This window comes from Phyllostomus discolor, chromosome 2 (assembly GCF_004126475.2).
Source record: "Phyllostomus discolor isolate MPI-MPIP mPhyDis1 chromosome 2, mPhyDis1.pri.v3, whole genome shotgun sequence".
Lineage (NCBI taxonomy): Eukaryota > Metazoa > Chordata > Mammalia > Chiroptera > Phyllostomidae > Phyllostomus > Phyllostomus discolor.
Genome location: NC_040904.2, coordinates 4614575 through 4635517, shown reverse-complemented (window position 1 = coordinate 4635517; position 20943 = coordinate 4614575). Strand labels below are relative to the sequence as shown.

Sequence of the window (20943 nt, the reverse complement as noted above, 5' to 3'; positions counted from 1 at the left end):
AAACGGGTGGCAGGCCCAGGGGGCTTCACAGCGTGTTCCCACCACAGCCTCAGGGGCCGGAGAGCTGCTCCACTCTGTCAACGGTCATCTTGCCGGCCCCGAGGGGGATGGAAACCCCCCCAGCTGGTTGTACGAGGCCAGCTTCACCCAACCCCGACATCCGACCTAGCCGCTGGCATTAGGACTCGCTGTGAGGGAGGGAGAGCCAGGTCGCGCGGCCTGGACCAGACGCACATAAGTGTGCCCTGGCAGGTAGTCTGGTGCTGGCATGGCAGCCCTGACGTCCTCAGCAAGCCAAGCCACTTCCCGCTCACGGTGGCACCTTCTCTAAGGTGTGGCCCTGGTCTCCAGGGTCTAAGAGAGCAGTGCCGGCCATCGCCTCAGCCTCCCCGCAGGATGAGGGGAAGGATGGAGCTGGGAAACAGGCGAAGGCCAGGGGCCAGCTCTGTCCAGGAAGGCGTCTAGAAGCTGCCACAGGACGCTTCTGCCTGCGTCGCATCGTCAAGAGCTCACACGGCCACAAACAGCTGCAAAGACACGAGAAACACATTGTTCTGTGTGGTCACGTGCCCAGCTAAGATTGCAGAGGTTTTGTAACAAGGGAAAACTAAACATGGGCAACTCGGAAAAACCCCCAACAAACCTACATCGGCTCCTACTATGGATGCAAAAGTGCTAGGTAAAACGTGCACAAGCACACCCTTTCCTGTGCCCTGGTAAGGCTGACGCGCTGCCGTAGGAGGCTAACGCAGAAGGGTAAAGTAAGTTTCCATAAAACCCAGAGACAAGATGGTAAAACTGTTACAGAACAAACACGGGGCCTGGGACGATATACTATTATTGAAAGAAGCCCCCAGGTCCGTTATGTCTGCCGCCAGAGGAAAGACATCTCTCAATGCCAGAGATTTGTGAAAAGGAAAGGAAACGTTTATTTAATGCTATACTAACTTAAAGTAGGGACCTAATGTCTTCACCAAAAACCCTAAAGTCCCTTAAAACACCCACAAACAGACACAGTCCTTCCTTCCTTCCCCCTTTGCCCAGTCCAGAGTACCGTATCTCCTAAAGCTGCGGGGGTCCCTACTCTGGCAAAGGCATGTAGTCCTCTCTCCCCGGACCACGGGAGTCCCCACTCTGCCAGAGCCGTGTGGTTCTCCCTCTCAGGGCTGCAGGAGTCTCCACTCTGCTAAATCTGTGTGGTTCTCCCCCCTCCAGTGGCTGCCGCGTCTCGGTTTAAATCCCGGCGCCAATCTTCCTCTGCAGCCCCATTTCTGGCTCCGCTCACAATTGGCTACAGCTGCCAGATTCCGGGCAGGTGTGGCCCTGTGGTGTGGAGCCAATTATCTCCAGGCTCTTCTGGATCTTACTACAGATCCCTATTTGAGGCTCCCCTCTTGGCTGCACCCTGTTACAAAACTCCTCTTTGGATCCTGTCTAGAGTCATAGCTGGGGGGGAAAAAAAGTTCACAAGTTAATTTTTCAGTGTGTTTACAAAAGAAATCTATCATGACCAGAAAGGAGGGTTTATTTCAGGTGTGAAGAGAGCTTGCTCCTAGAACACCTGTTCATGTAATCTGTCACATCGGTGGGTTGAGGGGGACGTCTCTGTGGGTGCCACACGGCACAGGTTCTTTCACTGTAACTTTTTATTGTGGGAATTCCCGACATAGATGAGGGAGAGAGTCATCTAAATTATTCCACCCAAAGTATATCTTTCATGCACCCTTTTTTTTTGTTAACATCATTGAGATATAGTTCAAGGAGCATAAAATTTACCCTTTTAAAGGGCACGGTTCAATAGTTTTTCGTATATTCCGAGTTGTAGAAACTTGGTGGCCTAAATTTGGAACAGGCTGCCTTCAGGAGGACGTGGGTTTTCGTCTGTTTCATTGGCCGACAGACCCCATGCGCCTGGCTGGGGTAGTTTGTGGCCCATAGAGGAGGCTCACTAATGCTAATTCAACTAACAAAGGTAAGTCCATTCAGAACACCTGGGCCGTGACACCTGGAGGAAGCGGAGCCAAGTGCGTCCTTGCTAAGTGGGGGAGGCAGAGACTGGAGTCGGAATGGAACTGAGGTGGCTGGAGTCTGGGGATCAGAACACTGGAGAGGCAAGATAATCATACAGAAAGAGCACCGGAAATCTGAAAGGGGCCCCCTGAATGTGTTGCTAAAAACTTAGTTGCGTGTGTCTACGGGACGAAACTCTGAAAGGCGAGGAGATACAGGGAGTCGGTGAACGGAATGGTTCCCGGAGCTGACACAGTGCTGGGCGACGTGGGAATTCCAAACAGCCAGAGCGAAAGTTCCGGAAGGGTCAGGCTTCAGTAGGAGCTTAAACCCATCCCAACACAGCTGAAGTGGTTAAGTCTTGAATGGGTCAAGCTGCTGCAAGCAACGAGTTTGCAGCCACGACAGATTCAGCGCTCGTGAAGCCACAAGCTCCAGACGCTCGATGTGTAACACACAACAGGCTAGCATCTGATCAAAATTGCTGGGCACCCCGGGAAGCAGAAGAATGGAGTCCATACGCAGGGGGAAGGTCAGTCAAAGGAAATAGATCCAGAAGGGCCAGACATGGTCAAATTAGCAGACAGCAAATTTAAAACACCTATTAAAAATACGTTCAAGGAGTAAACCTCGGGCATCAGTCTGAGCGGTGTCTCTTTGTATATGTCTCAATGGGCAACAGAAGCAAAAGCTACAAAAAACAAATGGGGCTACACCAGACTAAAAAGGTTTTGCACAGCAAAGAAAACCATCAACAAAACAAAAAGATAACCTGCTGAATGGGCTACGATGTTTGCAAAGGATATATTGAATGAGGGCTTAATGTCCAAAACATGTAAGAAACTTGTGCAACCTAACACCAAAACCCCGACACAATCCACTTTTGAGTGGGCAGAAGACCCGAACAGACACTTGTCCAGAGAGGACACACAGATGGCCAAGGGCCATATGAAAAGATGCCCAACCTCACTAACCATCAGGGAAATGTAAATCAAATCCCCAATGGGATACCACCTGTGAGAGTGATATTTTCAAGTAAGTATTGGGTTTAGTAAGAAAAATGGCATTTAAAAAGTCACTTTATATCATGGATTTTCTGGGAAGAGCTATTTACCTTGTACAAGAATCGAGTTTTCTACCCTCAGACTCTCTACAAGCACTGTTTTGCTGTGCGTTTCCTATAAAAAGACAATAAAGCAAATTGTCTGTGCCCTTTCCTCATCCCTGCAGCAGACACCAGTGTTTGTCTCTGTCCTGTCCCCGACAGGGAGGGACCGAAGACCTACTCCAGGGCCCCTTCTCTGCCGCAGGGCCCAGTATTCCTTCTTACAGCTCGTGTTTTTTAAAAGATTTTATTTATTTATGTTTACAGAGGGAAGAAGGGAGGGAGAAAGAGATGGAGAGCCATCAGTGTGCGGTTGCCTCTCGTGTGTCCCCTACCGGGGACCTGGCCTACAACCAGGCACGTGCCCTGACTGGGAATCAAACCGGTAACCCTTTGGTTCACAGGCTGGCACTCAGTCCACTGAGCCACACCAGCCAGGGCTTTATAACTAGTGTTTTTAGACATTTTCATTTATGACCAATATTTTCATGATTAGCAATAGTTGAATATTAGATGGTTTCAATATCTCCTATAAGAAAACCTGATAAGAAATGTATACGTATACAAGCTACCTACGCTTATAAGTTTTAAAAAGCTAATATAATGCTCAGCTCTAATGCAAAAAAGAAATCAAAACAATGCATTATGCAGTGATATGCTTAGACACAAACAAACGGGGGGACAGTGGGGTGCTGGAGCCCGCACGCAGAATCGCCGCGAACGTGACCACTACAAACGTAGCAGATGAGGGCGTCCGGCGCGCGGGGGCCTCCAACGGCAGGAAGGGGGTGCTGTTGGATGACACCACTTCCCAAAATGGTGAACAACTCTTGGTAAAGTGCCAGAAAAAACAACGTGCAGTCAAACCTCAATCCTCTGTTTGCACAGTAACGCGGTCTTGGGAGGTTCAGGTACCTACAACCCAAAAGATGCTTGGTGCCTACAGAGCAAAGGGGTCCGGGGGTCAGCCTGCACTGTTCGGTAGTCGCCACAAGCCACTTGCCATGCGCAATGCGGCTGCCCTGCATGTTGCGGACTAGATTTAGGACTATTAAAAAAGAAGTAATGTATCCCATTAATAATGTTTATATTGATTATACATTGAAATAATATTTTGGGTATATCGGGTTAAATAAAATATATCACCCACACAATTTTACTTGTTTCTTTTTTACTTTTTAATGTTGCTACTAGGAAGTTCTGAATGTGATGAGTGACTTGCCGCACAGCAGCGCGGATGTGCAGCCTGAGTTTGGCGGGACTTCGGGGAGTCTTACTGGGGGAGGGGCCGGTCCTGGCGCTGGAGTTATGCGGCTCCCGGTACAGCGTCTCACACCCTGAGCCTTCGCCACCTGAATCCCAGTCCTTGTAACAGCCCAAACCACCCTCACCTGTCTCCAAAACACCCATTCTGCGGGGCGGGGGCGAGGCATGGCCCCACCCTTTCCACGATGGGATGAAGCTCTCACCCGCTAGCTGCAGGGTCCTCCCACCTCCACGCTTCAGCCGCCCAGACAGAGCTCCGCGGGCACACCTGCACCCCGGTGCGCCCCCTAGCGCCCCCTAGCTTCCTCTTTGACGAAGTTCGCAATCCCCCTCTGATCGCCCAGGTTCAAGCCACTAAGATGTTCGCTAACCTAATTCGTAAACTGGGAGGTAGAACAAATCTCAGTACACTTAAAAGAATTCAGATCATAGGGAGTATGTTCTCAGATCACAGTGGAATTATATTAGATCTCAATAATTCAATATAAGTGACCAATATAGCATAAGATATTTAGAAAAACTCCAAATATTGGAAATCCCACACTAAATAATAGTAGTAAGATTAGCTTAAACACACTTTAGAGGGAAATTTATCATTTAAATGCATATATAGAAAAGACAGCAAGTTTAAAACCAGTGATTTAGCTAAGAAGTTAGAAAAGGAATAGCAATAAACAGAAAAAAATAACGAAGCCAAAAGTTAGTTCTTTGAAAAGATTAGTAAAATTGTTAAGCTGGCAATACTAATGAAGAAAATACAAATAACTGTAGAAATGAATAAATATCTACAGGTTCTTTTAATATTAAAAGGATAATAGGAAAATATTTAAACAACTTTATTCCAACAAATTCAACAACTTAGATGAACTGCAAAAATTCCTTTAAAGATACAAATTACCAGTGTCACAGGTTCGATTCCCAGTCAGGGCACATGCATGGGTCGCAGGCCATGACCCCTGGCAACCTCACATTGATGTTTCTCTCTCTCTGTCTCCCTCCCTGCTCTCTCTGGAAATAAATAAATAAAATCTTAAAAAATATATATATACAAGTTACCATAACCAACTCAAAAAGAAATGGAAGATTGGAATGGCCCTATGTATATTAAATATATTCATTATAAAAAGCTATGCCAAGGAGAAAAATCAAAATGATCAAACCTAATAAAGAAATAGTACCAACCTTACACAAACGCCTTCAGAAGAAGGACCATTTTTACAACTCATTTATGCAGTTAACAAAACCCAAGACCACATCCTGGCCCAGACGCCCACAGGGAAACTGCGTGTCTCCCATGAACGTGGCGGGAAGCTCTTCAAGAGAAAGCTACCGGACATGACTCAGCGAGGCAGAGACACACTCATGAGCAAATAGAGTCTATCGAAAGTTCAACATCTGAACACGAATGTCACTGACCACATTCACAGAATAAAAGAAAAGTCATGCAGTCACTAAAAAAAATGAAATTCAACATTTATTAATAATTTTAAAAACTCTCAACAGAGCAGGAATATGAAGGAAACACCCATGGAAAACCTAGAGTTAACAGGTTAACCAAATGGTGAAAAGCTACATTCTTGCCCCAAAACTACAAACCAGCGAGACTGTTTTGTGTGGCAGGTCCTGGCTAATGTATTAAGACCAAAAAAAAAAGGGGGGGGCATAAGGTTGGGAGGGAAAAAGTACAAATGTCTCTGTTTGTGGCACAATCATCTGCATAGAAGATTCTAAGGAATGGCAAAATACTACTAGAATGAACAACATTTATCAAGATTGCTGGATACAAGGTCAATATACAGAAATTATAGTTTTTTGTGTGCCAGCAAAAACAGTTGGAAAATAAAGTTAAAAAATAGCATTTTCTGCCCTGGTTGGCATGGCTCAGTGGATTGAGTGTTGGCTTGCAAAGCAAAAGGTCGCTGGTTTGATTCCCAGTCTTGGCACATGCCAGGGTTGCAGGCCAGGTCCCCAGTAGGGGCCATGGGAGAGGCAACTGATCACTGTATCTCTCACACATTGATCTTTCTGTCCCTCTCCTTCTCTCTCTCTCTTCCCCTTTCTCTAAAAAAAAAGTAAATAAATAAAATCTTTAAAAATATAGCATTTTCGGTAGTACCAAAATATATGGAATACTTAGGATTACCTTTAATGAAAGATATGAAAGATCAAATGAAAACGATAAAACATTGATGAGAAATTAAAAATGATTTACACAAATGGATACATCACGATCAGAAACTAGAATAATCAACACTGTTGTTTATTCTTCCAAAATCGATCCATTGATTCAGTGCAATCCCAAAAGCCCCAGCAGGCCCTACGTAGGAAACGACAATCTGCTTCTAAATTGTATTTGGAGTTGCAAAAACCCTAGAATAGCCAGTTATTTTTAAGAAGGAAAGATGCTGATGCTGGCTTGCATGAGGTTGCTCACACAAGGGCGGCCATGGTGAAACACTGTGGACCGGCTGGCTTCCACGGACGCCGTTTCCCTTCCCACAGGGCTGGAAGACGGACACCCCCGTCCCGGGTCCCGGGGTCAGCTGGTCTGGCTCCTCCTGAGGCCTCCTCTCTCCTCCCTGGTCCCCCCGCCCCCCCGGGGGCCTTTCTTCCGTGTGCTGGAGTCCCCTGCATCTCCTCTTCTCCGCAGGACACCAGCTCCGTTGGGTGAGGGCCCCGCCCTCATGGCCGCCTTGACCCTTCCTCACCTCCCTACAGGTGCTGAGCACCCTACTGACTCACGCTGTCACACTGGGGTGAAGGCTTCACCCTCTGAGTTTTGGGGGAACGCAGGTCTGTAACTCGGATCTCAGCCCTGGGGAGGCTGACCCAGCTGGCTTGCGGACCCCGGTCACACGCTGCTTCAGTGCTTGCTGAGACTCGACCGCGCAGTCACGGTCCAGGACGCTAGGCGCGGAGGAAGGGCCCACCCTGTGTGACAGCTGAAGGAACTAGCCCAAGCCCACCTGGGCCCCGCAGACTCCCGCTCACTGAGGACATCAGCTGGACGCCCTGCAGGGTCCTCGGTGAGGAAGTGCCCGGGGTGCGGGGGGAGAGTTCTATTGCAGACTTGGGGGTACTGGACCAGCCCCAGGTCAGGCCCGAGCGATGCCCACTCAATGGGAGCCCTGGGGCCGGCGCTCAGCTGCCTCTCCGTCCCTCCCAGAGCCAGGCTCCGCCCCTCTGCCCTCTCCTCCTCGTCTTGGGGGCTGCGGGGAAACCCCGCAGGAAGAGCGGGGACAGAGCGGCAGCCCTCCCGCGTCACTGAGCCAGGAGCCCGGGGTGTGGACGTGGGCTCATTCGTCCCCAAGGCCCTGTGTGCGTGCGGTCCTCTCTCAGCCGTCCCGGCCCGGGCCGTCTCGGGATGCTCCGTAACCACCTCTGGCTTCCTGCAGCACCCCCGCCCCGAGGTCAGACGAGGACCACGGAGCGTCCCACAGCCAGTGGGCCTACGCCAGACTCCGCCCCTGTCGGAGTCTCCCCGGGTGGCCTCCTTGGGATCAGAGAGGCATTGTCAGGGCCGGTGAGCCTCCACACCCCCTCGTCTGAGCCCCGGGCTCCCCTCAGCCCCGCGCTGCCCCCTCCCCCGCACGCCCTGGCTCTGTCTCCTCCAACGAGCAGACTCGGCGGCTCCCCAGGCCCCAGCTGGGCCCACAGCACAGCTGCCCCCGCACCCCCCACCCCAGCCGCCCCACCCCAGGCGCGCGGGCGGGCGGGGAGTGGCTGAGAAGGCAGGGGAGAGTCCTGGAGGACGGAGGAACCGGGAAGCTCCAGGGCCAGCTCCCCGGGCCAGAAGCCAGCCCTCCCTCCGTCTCCCGCCAAGCCAGGTCTCCGCGGCGCTCGCCCCAGAGGTGGGAATGCCATATTAGGCGCTCTCCGGGCTCCACGGGAGGGGGCTTGGCCCCCAGGCTGGCAGAGCCTGAAAGGCTTCGGGCCGGAGCAGCAGAAACTTGGAGGCAAGCGGCGGATTCCATTCTGCACAGTCATTTTCCTCTCCTCCGCGCTCCCGCGCCGGCTCCCGAGGCCCCGGCTGCAGGCGCCAGGCGCCCTGTCCGTCTGTCCATCCGGAGCACAGGCTCCAACGTCTCTGTGCTGGGGGTGGGGGCAGCCGGCTCCGGGGGGACTGCCTCTGGGCAGCCAGGCTGACCTGCACGCAGAAGCTTCTGGAGACAGAGCAGGTGGCCTCTCTGGACGTGTGGCAGGGGAAACGTGTTAGGGTATCAGGGAGTTTGACATCGGAAGTTCAAACAAATCTAAAATCTTTGCCTGCTCGAGGGAAAACCCAGCAGAAACACATACGAAACTATTCCTTTGCCTTTGAAGTGAGGATGTAAATGTACTTCATTCATTTATTCCTTACATTTGGATGACAAGTTGTTGTCATTTTCCAAGTGTGGGCGGGGGGAGCTGTAAGGCACTGTGGGAAATAGGCCTGTAATGTAGCTGCCGGCTGGAGTCCCCGGGTCTCCGGACCAGGCAAGGGTAAGTGAGCCCCGCTCTGTGCCCTGCTGTGCAAAGGTGCAAACGCCCCTAAGCAGGTGAGCAGGTTCCGGGGAGCCTGCCCTTCGGACCAGCCCTGCTCCAGGCTCCTGCTGCTGCACTCCACACCCCACGGAGCCGCGAAACCCCTCCTCTGTCCACTCACCCCTTCCTCAAAACCCCGGCTGCCTGCAGAGGAGGGAGCGTGGGGAGGGACTCCCATGACAGGGATCAACGTCATGGGACGCAGCAGACATCCTGGTCTCTCTCTTTTTTAAATATTTTATTTATTTTTAGAGACGGGAAGGAGGGGAAGAGAGAAAGAGAAACATCAATGTGTGGTTGCCTCTCATGTGGCCCCCACAGCGGACCTGGCCTGCAACCCAGGCATGTGCCCTGACTGGGAATCGAACCTGCGATGCTTTGGTTCGCAGCCCGCGCTCAATCCACTGAGCTACACCAGCCAGGGCACATCCTGGTCTTTAAAGAGCCCCCAGGACTCCAGGTCAGCTCAGCTCTAGAGATGAGGTATCGGACTTACACAATTAAAAAAAAAAGATTTAAACAAACATTTCAACAAGGAAGATGCATGGATTGCAAATCAGCACAAGAAAAGCTGCCCCACACCCTTAGCTCCTCAGGAAAGGCAAACCGAAGTCCCAGAGACACACCGCTGTGCAGTCACTACACCGGCCACAGTTCTGGAAGCCGGCCCCTGGCCCCTGGCCCCTGGCCCCTGACCCTACACGCATTGCAATGTCACGTGCAGCATCAGTTGGACCCCAGCGCTCTCTCCCGGTGCCGGCCTTTCCCTGAGTCTCTGCAGCACGTCCACCGGCGGAATCGGGCTGTGCACTGAGCAGGGGAGGAGCCTGCCCTGGAGGGAGGTGCGGGGCCACTCCAGGACGCCATAGAGATAGTCCTAGGACGGAAGCTGGGTGGGAGTCCGAGAAAATGGGCCAAAGACCCGCGGTGGAAGGAGAGAGAGGCAAAGAAAGAGAGAGGCAACCACAAATTTGAGGAGGAAAAAAAAACCCTAATTGATTGCAACCGGAGTCAGCGGGCTCCGGAACAACGGAGTGGGCGCCTACCCACGGAGGAGAGGGGCACGGGAAGACGTGAGGGGTGCGTGAGGAAGGTGTGTTTCTCCTCCCGACAAAGCCATGGGTGGCACAAGGGTTGTCACCGTGGGGTGTCACGGGTGTGGCCTCATGAGGGAGCATGCAGGGGACGCCCCCTGCTGCTGAGGCCTGGGTACAGGCAGCAGGCCGGCTGGAATCCCAGGGTGTCGCGGCCCCCGCGGAGGGATCCGGCTCTGCTGCCGCGCGTGGGAACCGGCGCTGTCCGGCGGAAGGGGAAGAAGCGGCCAGCAGGTGCAGGGCTTGAGTACAACTTGGCCAAGCAGGTGCGAATCCTGCCTCAGACATTCTCTGGCTATGTGACCTTGGGGACGTCATTTAACCTTTCAGATGTGTTTTCTCGTGTGTAAAACGAGGGTGAAAGTTACCTGTGTTTATTGAGCAGGTACTATGTGCAAGGCACACTCACTTACACTCATAGTCCTATTATAATGGCTGTGGAAACCGCGGCTCTGACATGGAGTGATTTACCAAGGCTACACTGCTGAAGGGACACAGGGCGCAGGGACACGTCAGGGTGAGGGGGAGGCTGGGGTGTCTGGGCCCCCAGTAGCAACGCCAGGAGCGGCAGCCTCGTAAGACCAGGAGTGAAGAGGCGAAGTGAGACTGAGGCTGGTGACCTGGGCTGGGGGCAGTAGGGACACCAGGGCCCACTGGTGTCCCCGCAGCCCTGAAGGGCAGACCCACCGAAGGTAAGTGTGCAGGTCCGGAGTGGGTCCGGGATTTCAGGCCACTACAGAGGAGGGCAGGGGTTGCCGAGCGTGGAAGCGAAGGCTGGTGAGGAGGCTCAAAGGGCACAGCCGAAACCGCATCAGTAATGCCCGCCACCTGGCCCCCAGACCGGCCCCTGTGAGTCCGAGCCCACGGGCAGAACTAAGATGTACAAGCGCTCACCAGCCAGCTGTCCTGCCGGCCAGATGCTGACCGGCCTTCACTGCGGCTGGCCTCAGGCCCAAGCGCTCGTCCCCTGCGGGTCCCAGAGTGCCCTGCCCAGGCACCTCCACCTCCGCCCAGTCCACCCGGTCGAGGGTAACCCCGGCCTCCTGGCTCTCTTGCCCATCATGCTCCTTGTCCCCCGTCCGCGGGGCCTGGGCCGCCAGCCCCTCCCCCTACCTCCGCAGGCCCCTCCCAACCCCGCCAGGGCCACACCCCCACGTGGCCTTCCCTGGCCTCTCCCAAGTTGCGGCCCCTCCCCCACTCCCTCATCCCTTTCCTGGCCCCCTTTCCCTCCCCTCCACCCACCCCCCAAAAACATACCATGTGTCTGACCATCGTAGCTGATGGCGGTTTCCCCACGGGAAGCTGAAGACTTGAGATGGGCCTTCCATCTCTCCCGTCCCACGCGGACCTCCAGCCCCCAGAACTAGGCCCGCGCACAGGCCGGATGTTAAGGAAGACTTGACGGATGGCTGAGTGAACCAATGAGCAGGGGACATGCGGGAGTTCAGGGGCCCATCCCATGACCAGGGCCGCAAGGCTCATTCCCAGGGAGCACAGCTGGGGTCAACGAGGCTCCCCGGGGGGTGTGAAGGGGGAGGGGGCAAGGTCCCTCTGCCCCAGGGGGAAACGAGGAGGGCGGCCTCTGAAAGGCCCAGGGAACTGGGTCTGATGGCCACGTCCGTCACAGGGAAGGGCCAGAGCAAGTGCTGAGCCGCAGCTCGCACAGGCCTGGCCTTTGCAACGGGAGGCAGAAGCAACGTGGCCTCCAGCGAGGCCACAGCGAAAGCGGAGCCGCGCTGGGGCAGCGGCCAGCGTCTGGAAGCACAATGTCCAGTCTGTTCGCTCACTTTCTTTTTTCGGAGGCTGCTGGCTCACCCCGCTGGAATGGGGTGGCACTTCAGGACACGGGGCTCGGAGCTGGTGGCAGATTTCTTGGAACCGGTAGCAGGCAGAGCTAAATTAAGACCTTTCGATCACACCAAATAAATAGAAGCAGAAAGAGAGGGCTGGAGGAATCGGGCAACGCGCCTTTATACATAACTTCTGAAAAGTGGAGGGGAAGAAAGTCTGAAAACAGAATGGCGTTTATTCATTCTCTCGAGTCCCAAGGTATCTGCTGAAAACAACGGCGCCTCTGTTCCGCCCAGAGGCACGTGCAGGAGGGAGCAGGCCTTCCCTCTGAAGTGCCGGCCACAGAGGCCGAGCAGTGACTACCACCCCGTGCTGTGCAGGCTCCTGGCAGGTTCAGGCTGGCCCAGCCTCCAGCCCCGGCCTCCCCACTCCGGGAGGCCAGAAGAGGGCCCTCCGGCGCGGTGGTGTCCTCACAGCAGCTTCTGGCTTGGCACTCCTGCAGCTCACCTGTGCTGGGCTTCCCTGCGTGCCGCTGGGGCGGGGCCTCCGCAGGGGCGGGGCCTCCACAGGGGCGGGAAACGTGCCTTCCAGGGTTTTCAGCGGAGCACCTGCAGCTGCGCCAGGTGTGACGGGGGACCAGGCTCCTGCTGGGAGGGGCTGAGCAGGAACTACTGCGAGGCAGGTGTCCTTCCAGGGGGCAGAGAAAGAGAAACAGACCAGGACGGGGCCCGGGCCTAGGCCAAGGGGGGCAGAGGGCACCCATGGCAGCGAGAGTAGGACCCTCACCAAACAGAGCAGTGGGCAGAGGCTCCTTCAGCAGGAGTCATCCCTGAAGTCCCCTGACCACCGGGTCACGTGTGGAATGAGAAAGACATGAAGGCTCCTCCAGCGCCACCTGGTGGGCTGTTTCTCTGGGTGTGTGTGGGGCGGGGGAGTCGGGACAGGTAGCATCTGCCCATTTCTGGGGTGTAAAGACTTGCACCATAGCTCAGAGGCGGGAGGAGATGCAGGGAGTCCCATTATGCGCTATTTCCACAATTCAGGTAACCCCCAAAGCACAGACAATGATGAACTGTAACAGGGAGCAGGGAGCAACTGCCTTTGCTTTTTATATCATTTGACCGTAAGTGTATATAGTTAGGTTTTCTTTTTTTTTAATTTTAATCATTGTTCAAATACAGTTTTCTCCTTTTTTACTCTCAATCCAGTCCCCCCTCCCACCCTCCCACCCTCCCCACTTCCCTCCCATTATAGTTAGGTTTTCAATAGTTGTGTGGAGCTGGCAAAATCCCTGGAAGTTGAATGATGGGCCCTTGTCCTGGGGCAGGGGGGGCTCCTCCAGCACCGCAGACCCCGCCCGGGCACGGGCGACAGAGGACCAGCCGGTCCTTGCAGAGTAGAGGGTCCCACTGCCCAGAACCAGGCAACTCTGAGACAACCTGCATCAGCTGCCCCCGCCCCCGCCGCCACCGGGATCTGTGGCTGTTTCCTCTGGGTTTGGCTGCACCAGCGCTAGGCGCCAGGCTCCCGTTCCTCACTGCCCCACGGAGCAGCTCCCCGGAGAAGCGCTGCCCAGCCGAGGCCACCGCCGGAAGGTGCGGGGCGAGCCTTCCGGATCCGCCCAGGGACCAGTGACCCCACGTCTCCTGGACCCAGGTTCCTCATTGTTTCCTTTTCTGTTTTGTTTGTTTTTTAAAGATTTTTAAAATTTATTTTTAGGGAAGGGAGGGAGAAAGAGAGAGAGAGAGAGAGGGAGGGGGAAACATCAATGTATGTGCGGTTGCCGGGGGCCGTGGCCTGCAACCCAGGCATGTGCCCTGGCTGGGAATCGAACCTGGGACACTTTGGTTCCCAGCCTGTGCTCAATCCACCGAGCTACGCCAGCCAGGGCTTCTGTTTCTTGTTTAATGAAAACAGTGAAGTACAAAAAAGTGCACACACTTTAAGTGTACGGCTCCGTGACTTTTCCAAATGGTCCATTCAGCACAGCGTCACTCCGCTGAAGACACAGAACATTTCCCGAGCCCCGGTAGGGAGCCTTGAGCCCCCTCCTGCTCTGCAGCATCAGCTCGGAGGCGACCACGACCCCCACCCCCCTGCCCCACCCCCCTGCCCCCAGCTTCCGGTCCTGACGTTCCCGTAAATGGGCTTCGGTGTCGCCTGGCTGCTGTGCCCACTCTCACGCTTGAGCGCCACCTGCGCTGCGTGAGGAAGAGTCCCACTGCACCGACGGCGCGGCCACCACCTGCCCACTCCGCTGTGGACGGGCGTTTGGCTGGTTCCTGGCCGCAGGCTACCGGGAAGGCAGCGGCGGCACGAGGATCCCAGCACCGGGGCGCACAGGTCTGCGGAGCGCATGCGTGGCGGCGAGGCCGCGTCACGGGTAGGCCGCCGCCGCCGCAGGGGCAGCTTCGGGGAAAGGCTCTCGGCGAGGCTGTGCCAGCCCCCACCGCCACCCGGAGTGCGGGAGCATCCCAGTCGCTCCGCGTCCCCACGCGGGGCCTGGCAGCCTGTCACTGGCTTAGAGGTCCGCCCAGGTGGACATCCAGTGGCATCTCACCGCGGTTTTAGGTTCCATTTCCCTGACGATGGAAACGGAACGAACTTGGCTGTCAAAGGGCAGTGAACCAGCTGGACACCCGTGAAGTGCCCATGCAAATCTTTTGCTCATTTCTAAGTACATTACCTTTTTCTTACAGCTATTTAACAGCCGTTTCTAGAATCCTTCGCTGGATTTCTCCTACTTCGTGGCTTGACTTTGCACTCTCTCAACAGTAACTTGATCTGATTTTTAATTGTAATGATAATCAACTTGTTAGATTTTTTCCCTTATGGTTAGTGCTTTTTGCGTTCTAATAAACCTTTGCCTAGTCCAAGGCCAAGATTGTCTGTTTGCTGTGGAAGCTTATGACTTGTCCCACTCAGGACCACGATCCATTTGCAGTTAATGTTTATGTAGGACGTGAGGTCACGGTTCATTTTTTCTTTTGCATTTGTATATCCCAAACTATTATTCACAGTATAGTTAAAAACTTTTTTCCAGACTATTAATGGCTGTCTCATTAGGATTTCATGGTTTACTAGTGCAATTTAATGTCTGCAATTTTGCCAAATAACATTTTTCCCCTCCACTGTCACTTTTAAAAGGGAGCTGGGCAGAGACAGCTTATCCTGGGGACAATGACGGGGTGACGGAGGACAGTTCTCACCCCAAAGTGGAGAGCCGGGCTCACGCACCTTCTCCAGGGGCGCTGGGTCCAGATTGCCCAAGAGCCGACCACACAGTTCTGGTCCCCACCCTCGAGGGTCAGAAAGGCTGCTCCAAACGGCCCACCCAGGTCATCTGCGAAAGCCACAGGTGACATCTTCCCTGGCTGTAGGGTCACAGTGTCCCCCGGCCAGATTTCAGAAACTGACCGACCTGTGGTTCTGCAGAATGACTGAGATTTGATTTCTTCCTGCTCTTCCCTCCGCTTAATCCCATTCTGGTCCGGGCTACACTGAAGAAAGAGATCCACTTCTTAGTCTGACCCCACGTCACTCTTCAGGGCCGCCAAGACCGCTCCCTGTGCCACTGCCAGGGCTCGATCCTGACACCTGTCATTAGCTCCCCCTCACCAAGGGTCTGTGGGCCACGCGTCATGCTAGATATTGTGTAAGAATTTTATGGTCGCTCTCCCTCCCTCCCTCCCTTGCTGCTTCTTCAAAGCCCTTCTCACCCCCTCAAGTTGTGTGTGTTTATCGTCTGTTCAACAGGAAGACAAGTTTCACCGGGTCCTTGTCTCTCACTCACTGCTGCATCGAAACACCCGGTGAGTGCACATAGTAGGTGCTCCACACACGTTTGTTTTCATTGCTTCCCGGGCCTCGCCCATCATTCTGAGCAAGGACTTAAGGCATTTGGTGACAGGAGGGCGGACGCCTCCCTGTGGCAGACAGAGTCAGCGTGAAGAGAAGGAAGTAAGGGAGGGGGCTGCCGCCGGAGACGCTTTGGGTCCTGGCTCCGACACGCCACCCACCTCGCAGTGTTTGCTTTTCATCAGCCTCATCAGCAGGTGTCTCCTGCTGATGAGAGCGACTTCCACCTCTGTTACTGTCTCTTCCGTCTCCTTCGACCTGTTTCTCTGGGGAGGGTCGTCTGATGGCAAAGCTACCCAGGCTGGTTTCACCGTGTCGGGGCTACGGTGAGCTAATCCCTTTGCCCACCTGCCTCCACTCCACAGGCTCTGAAGTGACCTTTAAAATGTAGTGACATTTTGCACTGCTAGGGCACAATGTCATTTTACATTGGATTAGCCATTGCTCAGAGCGTAGATTAAGCTATTTGGCAGGGAAAATAATCTGAACTCTTAGAAACAGACACTGCCTTAAATTACACGTTATTTTGAATTACAAGCTATCGGATTAAGAACACACAGAAATACTGGTTTTCTTTTATTGTCGTAAGTGTTCAGCATGTGCAGGAGGTCCTCAAAGTGGGAAACCTCACTGATCACCCCCAGTCATCCACGAATCCACAAGTGCCTCAAAAAAAATAGAGGAATGTAATTTACTGAACTTCAGCATTACTGTATATATTCCTATGAAAAACCTGTTCCTTTGGCCTAAAGCAGTCAACTATCTCTCTGTGGAGGTTTCCCATTCATAAACAGAAAGGGCCGATCTTGGGGACTTGGGGACACAGAGGAAGGCTCCGACCCAGACTCCGCAATGTCCCGACACCCAAGGTGAGACTCCCCAGACCGCAGTCACTGTTGAAAACGTGAGCACGACGCAGGTGTCACGAATTTACAGGGAGAAGCCTCTTCAACGTCATTTCAGAAAGAACGGACAAGCACACCAGCGGACTGATGTCATTTAAAAATACTCTTTATTTTGACACGCACAGGACACATGTAAGGCATGTTCACAGGCCTGGAGCTATGTATGACACACGTTCCCGCGCACCCCAGCTGCTCTGCGCTCCCCCTGCACCCGCCGCTGCGAGCTGGTCCCTGCGGCTCTCGGCCCTTTGGTTCTCCGTCACCGGGAACGTGCGGACGATGCTTAGGGACCCGCGCGGAGAGTTGCTGCAAAGCGGGGACTAAGTGGCTACGGACTAGGTCACGGGGACACCAAAACCCACAGGAACAAGGCAGAGGGGGGCGGCAAGATTGGCTCCCAAACGCGGGGCTGGCTGGGAGCACCCAGGGGCACAAAGAACAACGGAGAACGGGTACTGGTCCCTCCTGTTGGAGAGGAACGGAATGCGTCCAGAATTTGTGCTTCTGCACTCACCACTGTGTGTAAGTCACGAGAGAGAACGATTTTGGCAAGTTTCTAGTGTCATCAGAAGGCCACAGTACAAGTGCATGCGTCACTGCACACGAACGTGGAACACGGGGCTCGCGGGGCAGGGACTCGCGGGACTGCCGGTCATGTGACAGCCCGTTTCTGGCGGTGGTGGTGGGGGGGCTGGTGGCGAGCACCCCCGAGGCGCCCAAGGCGAGCTACTGCTGCGCAGACACTGTTGTCTGGTCACGAAGCGGCACGGAGGCCACTCGGGGGGGACAGCGAGGGAGTCAGGAAACGGGCTCCAAGCATGGGGCTGGGGTGCGTGGACGGGGCCTCGGTTTCCGGGGCGCAAAGTCTGGGCGGGTACAAGGAAGCGGCCTGGAATCAAGTTTCAAAGACCAGATTCTACCTTTACAAGACGACGGACAGATAAGCACTTTACACAAATCTACTTTTAGGAAATAAAACGGACGATCAAAATCACACGAGGCTGCACAGGAAGGGATTCGAATCTGGGTCTGATTCGGCCAATATTTGAACGTCAACTACAAATGATTAAAATGTGGTTTGCGTAAGCCCATTTTTAAAATGCGGGATCTTTGAGGAAGAATGTTGGCGTAGTTTCGGGAACACCGACCGACTCTCGTGAAAACCGTAACCGGGCCCCCCCGGCAGGTCCCTGAACCCCAGTGTGGCTGGGAGGCGCCGGGGCGTCCCGGGAGGAGCCCGCTGTCAGCCCCGCGTGAGGAGGCGGTTACACCAGTCCCAGTAGCACCTGGCTGTCACCGACGTGGCCGGTCAGAGTGCGGAGGTCACTGTCCACTACATGAAGATGTCCACCTGTGAGCGCTGTGACATGGGGCAGAGAGATGCTTGCCTTTGACACCAAAGGCTGTGTTGTGTCATTCTTCCCGGACGACCGTCGGCAGACCGCCCCGGGGGAGCCGTGACCGCCTAGGACAGCAGGCGGTCCCCCGCAGCGGGTGCGGGCTGCTCTCCTGCCGCGAGGCAGGCCGGGCAGGTGCCCTGGCCCCTCGCACTCTTCTGTAAGCACTGCAAGGAGGAAGGGAACAGTCAGCACCTCTGGGGGCATGCGGGGCTCCTCAGCAGACACGGCGACCTTCACCTCCAAGGAGCGGGGCCTGGGGCTGCCCGACACTCAGGGACACGGCGCCTGCTCAGGACCGGAGTGTGACCAAGCCACAGGGAAGGCTCCCGCCTCGAACCTGCCCAAGAACTCTGGGCCTCCAACCTAAGCAGGACGGGCGGGGGCCCTCTAGCCTCCCCCTCCCCCCGATTCCTGCACACCCTGACTTCTAGAGTCTGGCATTTTCTTGGTCCTCGGACTCGCTCACCCAGCTCATCCTATCCACCTCACCTCGGTCGCCGCACACGCCCGCCAGTCTGCATGTGCAGCCCGTCCACCCACGGTCCCCCGGGTGCTGGCCTGCTGCCCCCACAGAACCAGGCGTGTGGGAGGTCCGAGGGCCTGGGCATGCCCCGCACACTAGGTGTGTGCAGGCAGGTCAGCCGCTGGGATACCCCCAGCGATGTGCTGCATTCATCCCCGTTCTCGGGGACTCACGAGCCGGCACGGCAGAGACCTGGTCTCCTCTAGCCCAGCATCGGGGTGCAGGACTAACGCCAGAACAGCGACCCCCGATCCCCAGCCTGTCGGGGTCAGGCACCACAGACCAGTGGGGTGAGTGTCTGCTCCGCCACGCTGAGCCCACCTCGCGCACCGCACTGAACGGACCGGCGTCGTGTGCGGCTCCGAGTGTGTAAGAAACCCCCCTGTCAAGGGCCCAGTGCCCTCTGGGGGTCAGCGCACAGCCCAGGGCCCAGGGGCCTGTCCCCTCCCAGGGCGCCAGCCCTCGGAAACACAGACACTGACACTCCACAGGGGACTGGAGGGGAAGTGCTCTGAAGACACGGCCGGTGCCCGGGCAAAAAGCCCCCTTTGTTTTCAAAATGCTTCCCAGTCTGCACGCGTGACGTGAGGACCCCCGCCGAGAACGCTTACCCCTTTGTGGCACTTGTGCCCGCAGGTCAGCACACGCACGTTCTTGGGTTTGATCGCCTCGTGGCAAACTTCACAGTGATGTGCGCCCAGGGCCTGCGGAGACAGACGCAGCCGCGCATTGAGCTCCGCGCATGCTCCTCTGTGCCGCTCAGAACCTGCCCACCGGGGCCTCCAGCCCCCGCCCACGGGAGTGGCCGATTACCCCCGTCACAGCTAAGCAGACTAGAGAAACAGCTTATTTTTAAATAGCATTCCTTAGGAAAAAATATATAAAAGGGCAAAAAGAAAAGCATACTTTTAAAATTCTAATTTTCTCGGAGAAGAAATGTTTTATGCGGTTAATAGATCTCCTGGTAAAATATACAAATGTCTATTTTAACGGCATCCCATACCCAAGTACGGAACTAACCGAGTATCCCGAATTAATCATTCATCTAATTCTCTAATGGCTGGGGACAGCCAGGGGACGGCGACCCATCCACACCACGGGCCGCTGTGTGGCCAACCCAGATCTTAAGGAAGTCCGCGGCCCCTGGCGTGGGAAGCCACTCACGGCCGCCCCCGAGTAAAAGCTAGGAAACGGCGTGCGTCCCACGACCATGCCAGTCACACTGCAAAACGCCAAGAGACAGGGCACGTGGGGGTGCCCGGGAGGGAGTCTGGAAGGATAACACGGTGAATGGTGACTTCCGCTCGAAAGAGGTCTCTTTTCTCTGTTTCCCGATGCCTGTGTGAATGTGGATTATAGTGCGAATCAAAACAAAACCGTCCCGCGGGCCGGGCCAGCGGACCTCCTGAGCGGGTCGGCGTGGGGTGCTGGGACGGGCCGGCCGGCAGGGGGCGCCACACAGAGGTGGTTCCAGGTGAAGCAGAGCCCCAGGGCGAGGCCCCAGGACACCCGCCAAGTTCTCCCAGCACCCGCAGGGCACCGTTTGCTTCAGCCCTCGTTCATGCCCCTCTCCCCTCTGAGCACCCTGAGGGCAGGAAATCAGCCTTGCTCATCTGTGTCCTTAGCGGCTGGCGAGGTGGCTCTGAGCCAAAGCCCACAGATTGTCAGTGGGGTTGAGGTCCGGAGTTGCAGCTGGGAGAGGGGCTGAGGCCGGGGGCGGGGCTGCGGCCAGGGGCGGGGCTGAAGCCGGGAAGGGGCTGAGGATGGGGTGAGGCCACAGGTGGGGTGAGGCCGGGAGTGGAGCTGCCAGCAGGAGTGGGGCTGCGGCCGGGGGCGGGGCTGCGGCGGGGTCTAGGGTGTGAAGACCTGGGCTGCCGCCAGGGTTCCCAGACAGCAGGCAGCAGCGTCATCCTGACGACAACTGAACAGCAGATGGGGTCCCAGCTCAGTGCTTTCAAGGGACCGAACCGAGTCTGTGTGATTCCAAAGCCCCTGGTCTCACAGAAGCAAGTTACCCCCAAATCACTCTTCCCAACCACTCAAAACACCCCACTTGACGTGACGGTGACGTGTGTGACTGCCTGCAGACCCAGCTCCTGCAGCGTGTCGGGGGAGCCCTCCCTGTCACACGCCAGGGGCTTCTCTCCGAGGGGCCCCAAGGCACCCGGGGAAGCAGAGACAACGACCCCGCTGTTCACCGGCTGCTCTATGGGGACAGTGAATTCTTCCTAAAAATGAGTGGAATGGAGCTAAATCATGGAGTTCCTCCTGTTCTTAAAAACACACAGAACAGCCCCTGACTCCCCAGTCACACACACACACACACACGACACTCACGGGGACGCCTTCTGTCCTCTGTCCCTGCGCTCCGGGCGGTGGTCCCGTCACAGAATCGGCAGAGCGGGGATCCCCCAGCCTCCTGTCCTGTTCTGGACTCGGCTGCAGAGAGGAGGCGGGGGAGGAAGAA

At 55.5% G+C, this 20943-nt stretch overlaps 1 protein-coding gene and 1 pseudogene across 1 annotated transcript in view; one reads left to right on the top strand and one right to left on the bottom strand.

Moving 5' to 3' along the window:
• Positions 1 to 708: 708 nt before the first annotated feature.
• LOC114491251 lies at positions 709 to 803 on the top strand (annotated as a pseudogene).
• Positions 804 to 16643: 15840 nt separating this feature from the next.
• The window catches only part of TTC3 (tetratricopeptide repeat domain 3), a 107051-nt gene continuing 102751 nt past the window's right edge, over positions 16644 to 20943 (bottom strand). Inside the window, exons 45-47 of the mRNA XM_036017424.1 lie at positions 20814 to 20915; positions 19088 to 19180; positions 16644 to 18117 (exon numbers count right to left, since the gene is read on the bottom strand). Coding sequence (XP_035873317.1) covers positions 18019 to 18117; positions 19088 to 19180; positions 20814 to 20915 — 294 coding nt within the window. The 3' untranslated portion in view covers positions 16644 to 18018. The remainder of the gene's footprint in view (positions 18118 to 19087; positions 19181 to 20813; positions 20916 to 20943) is intronic.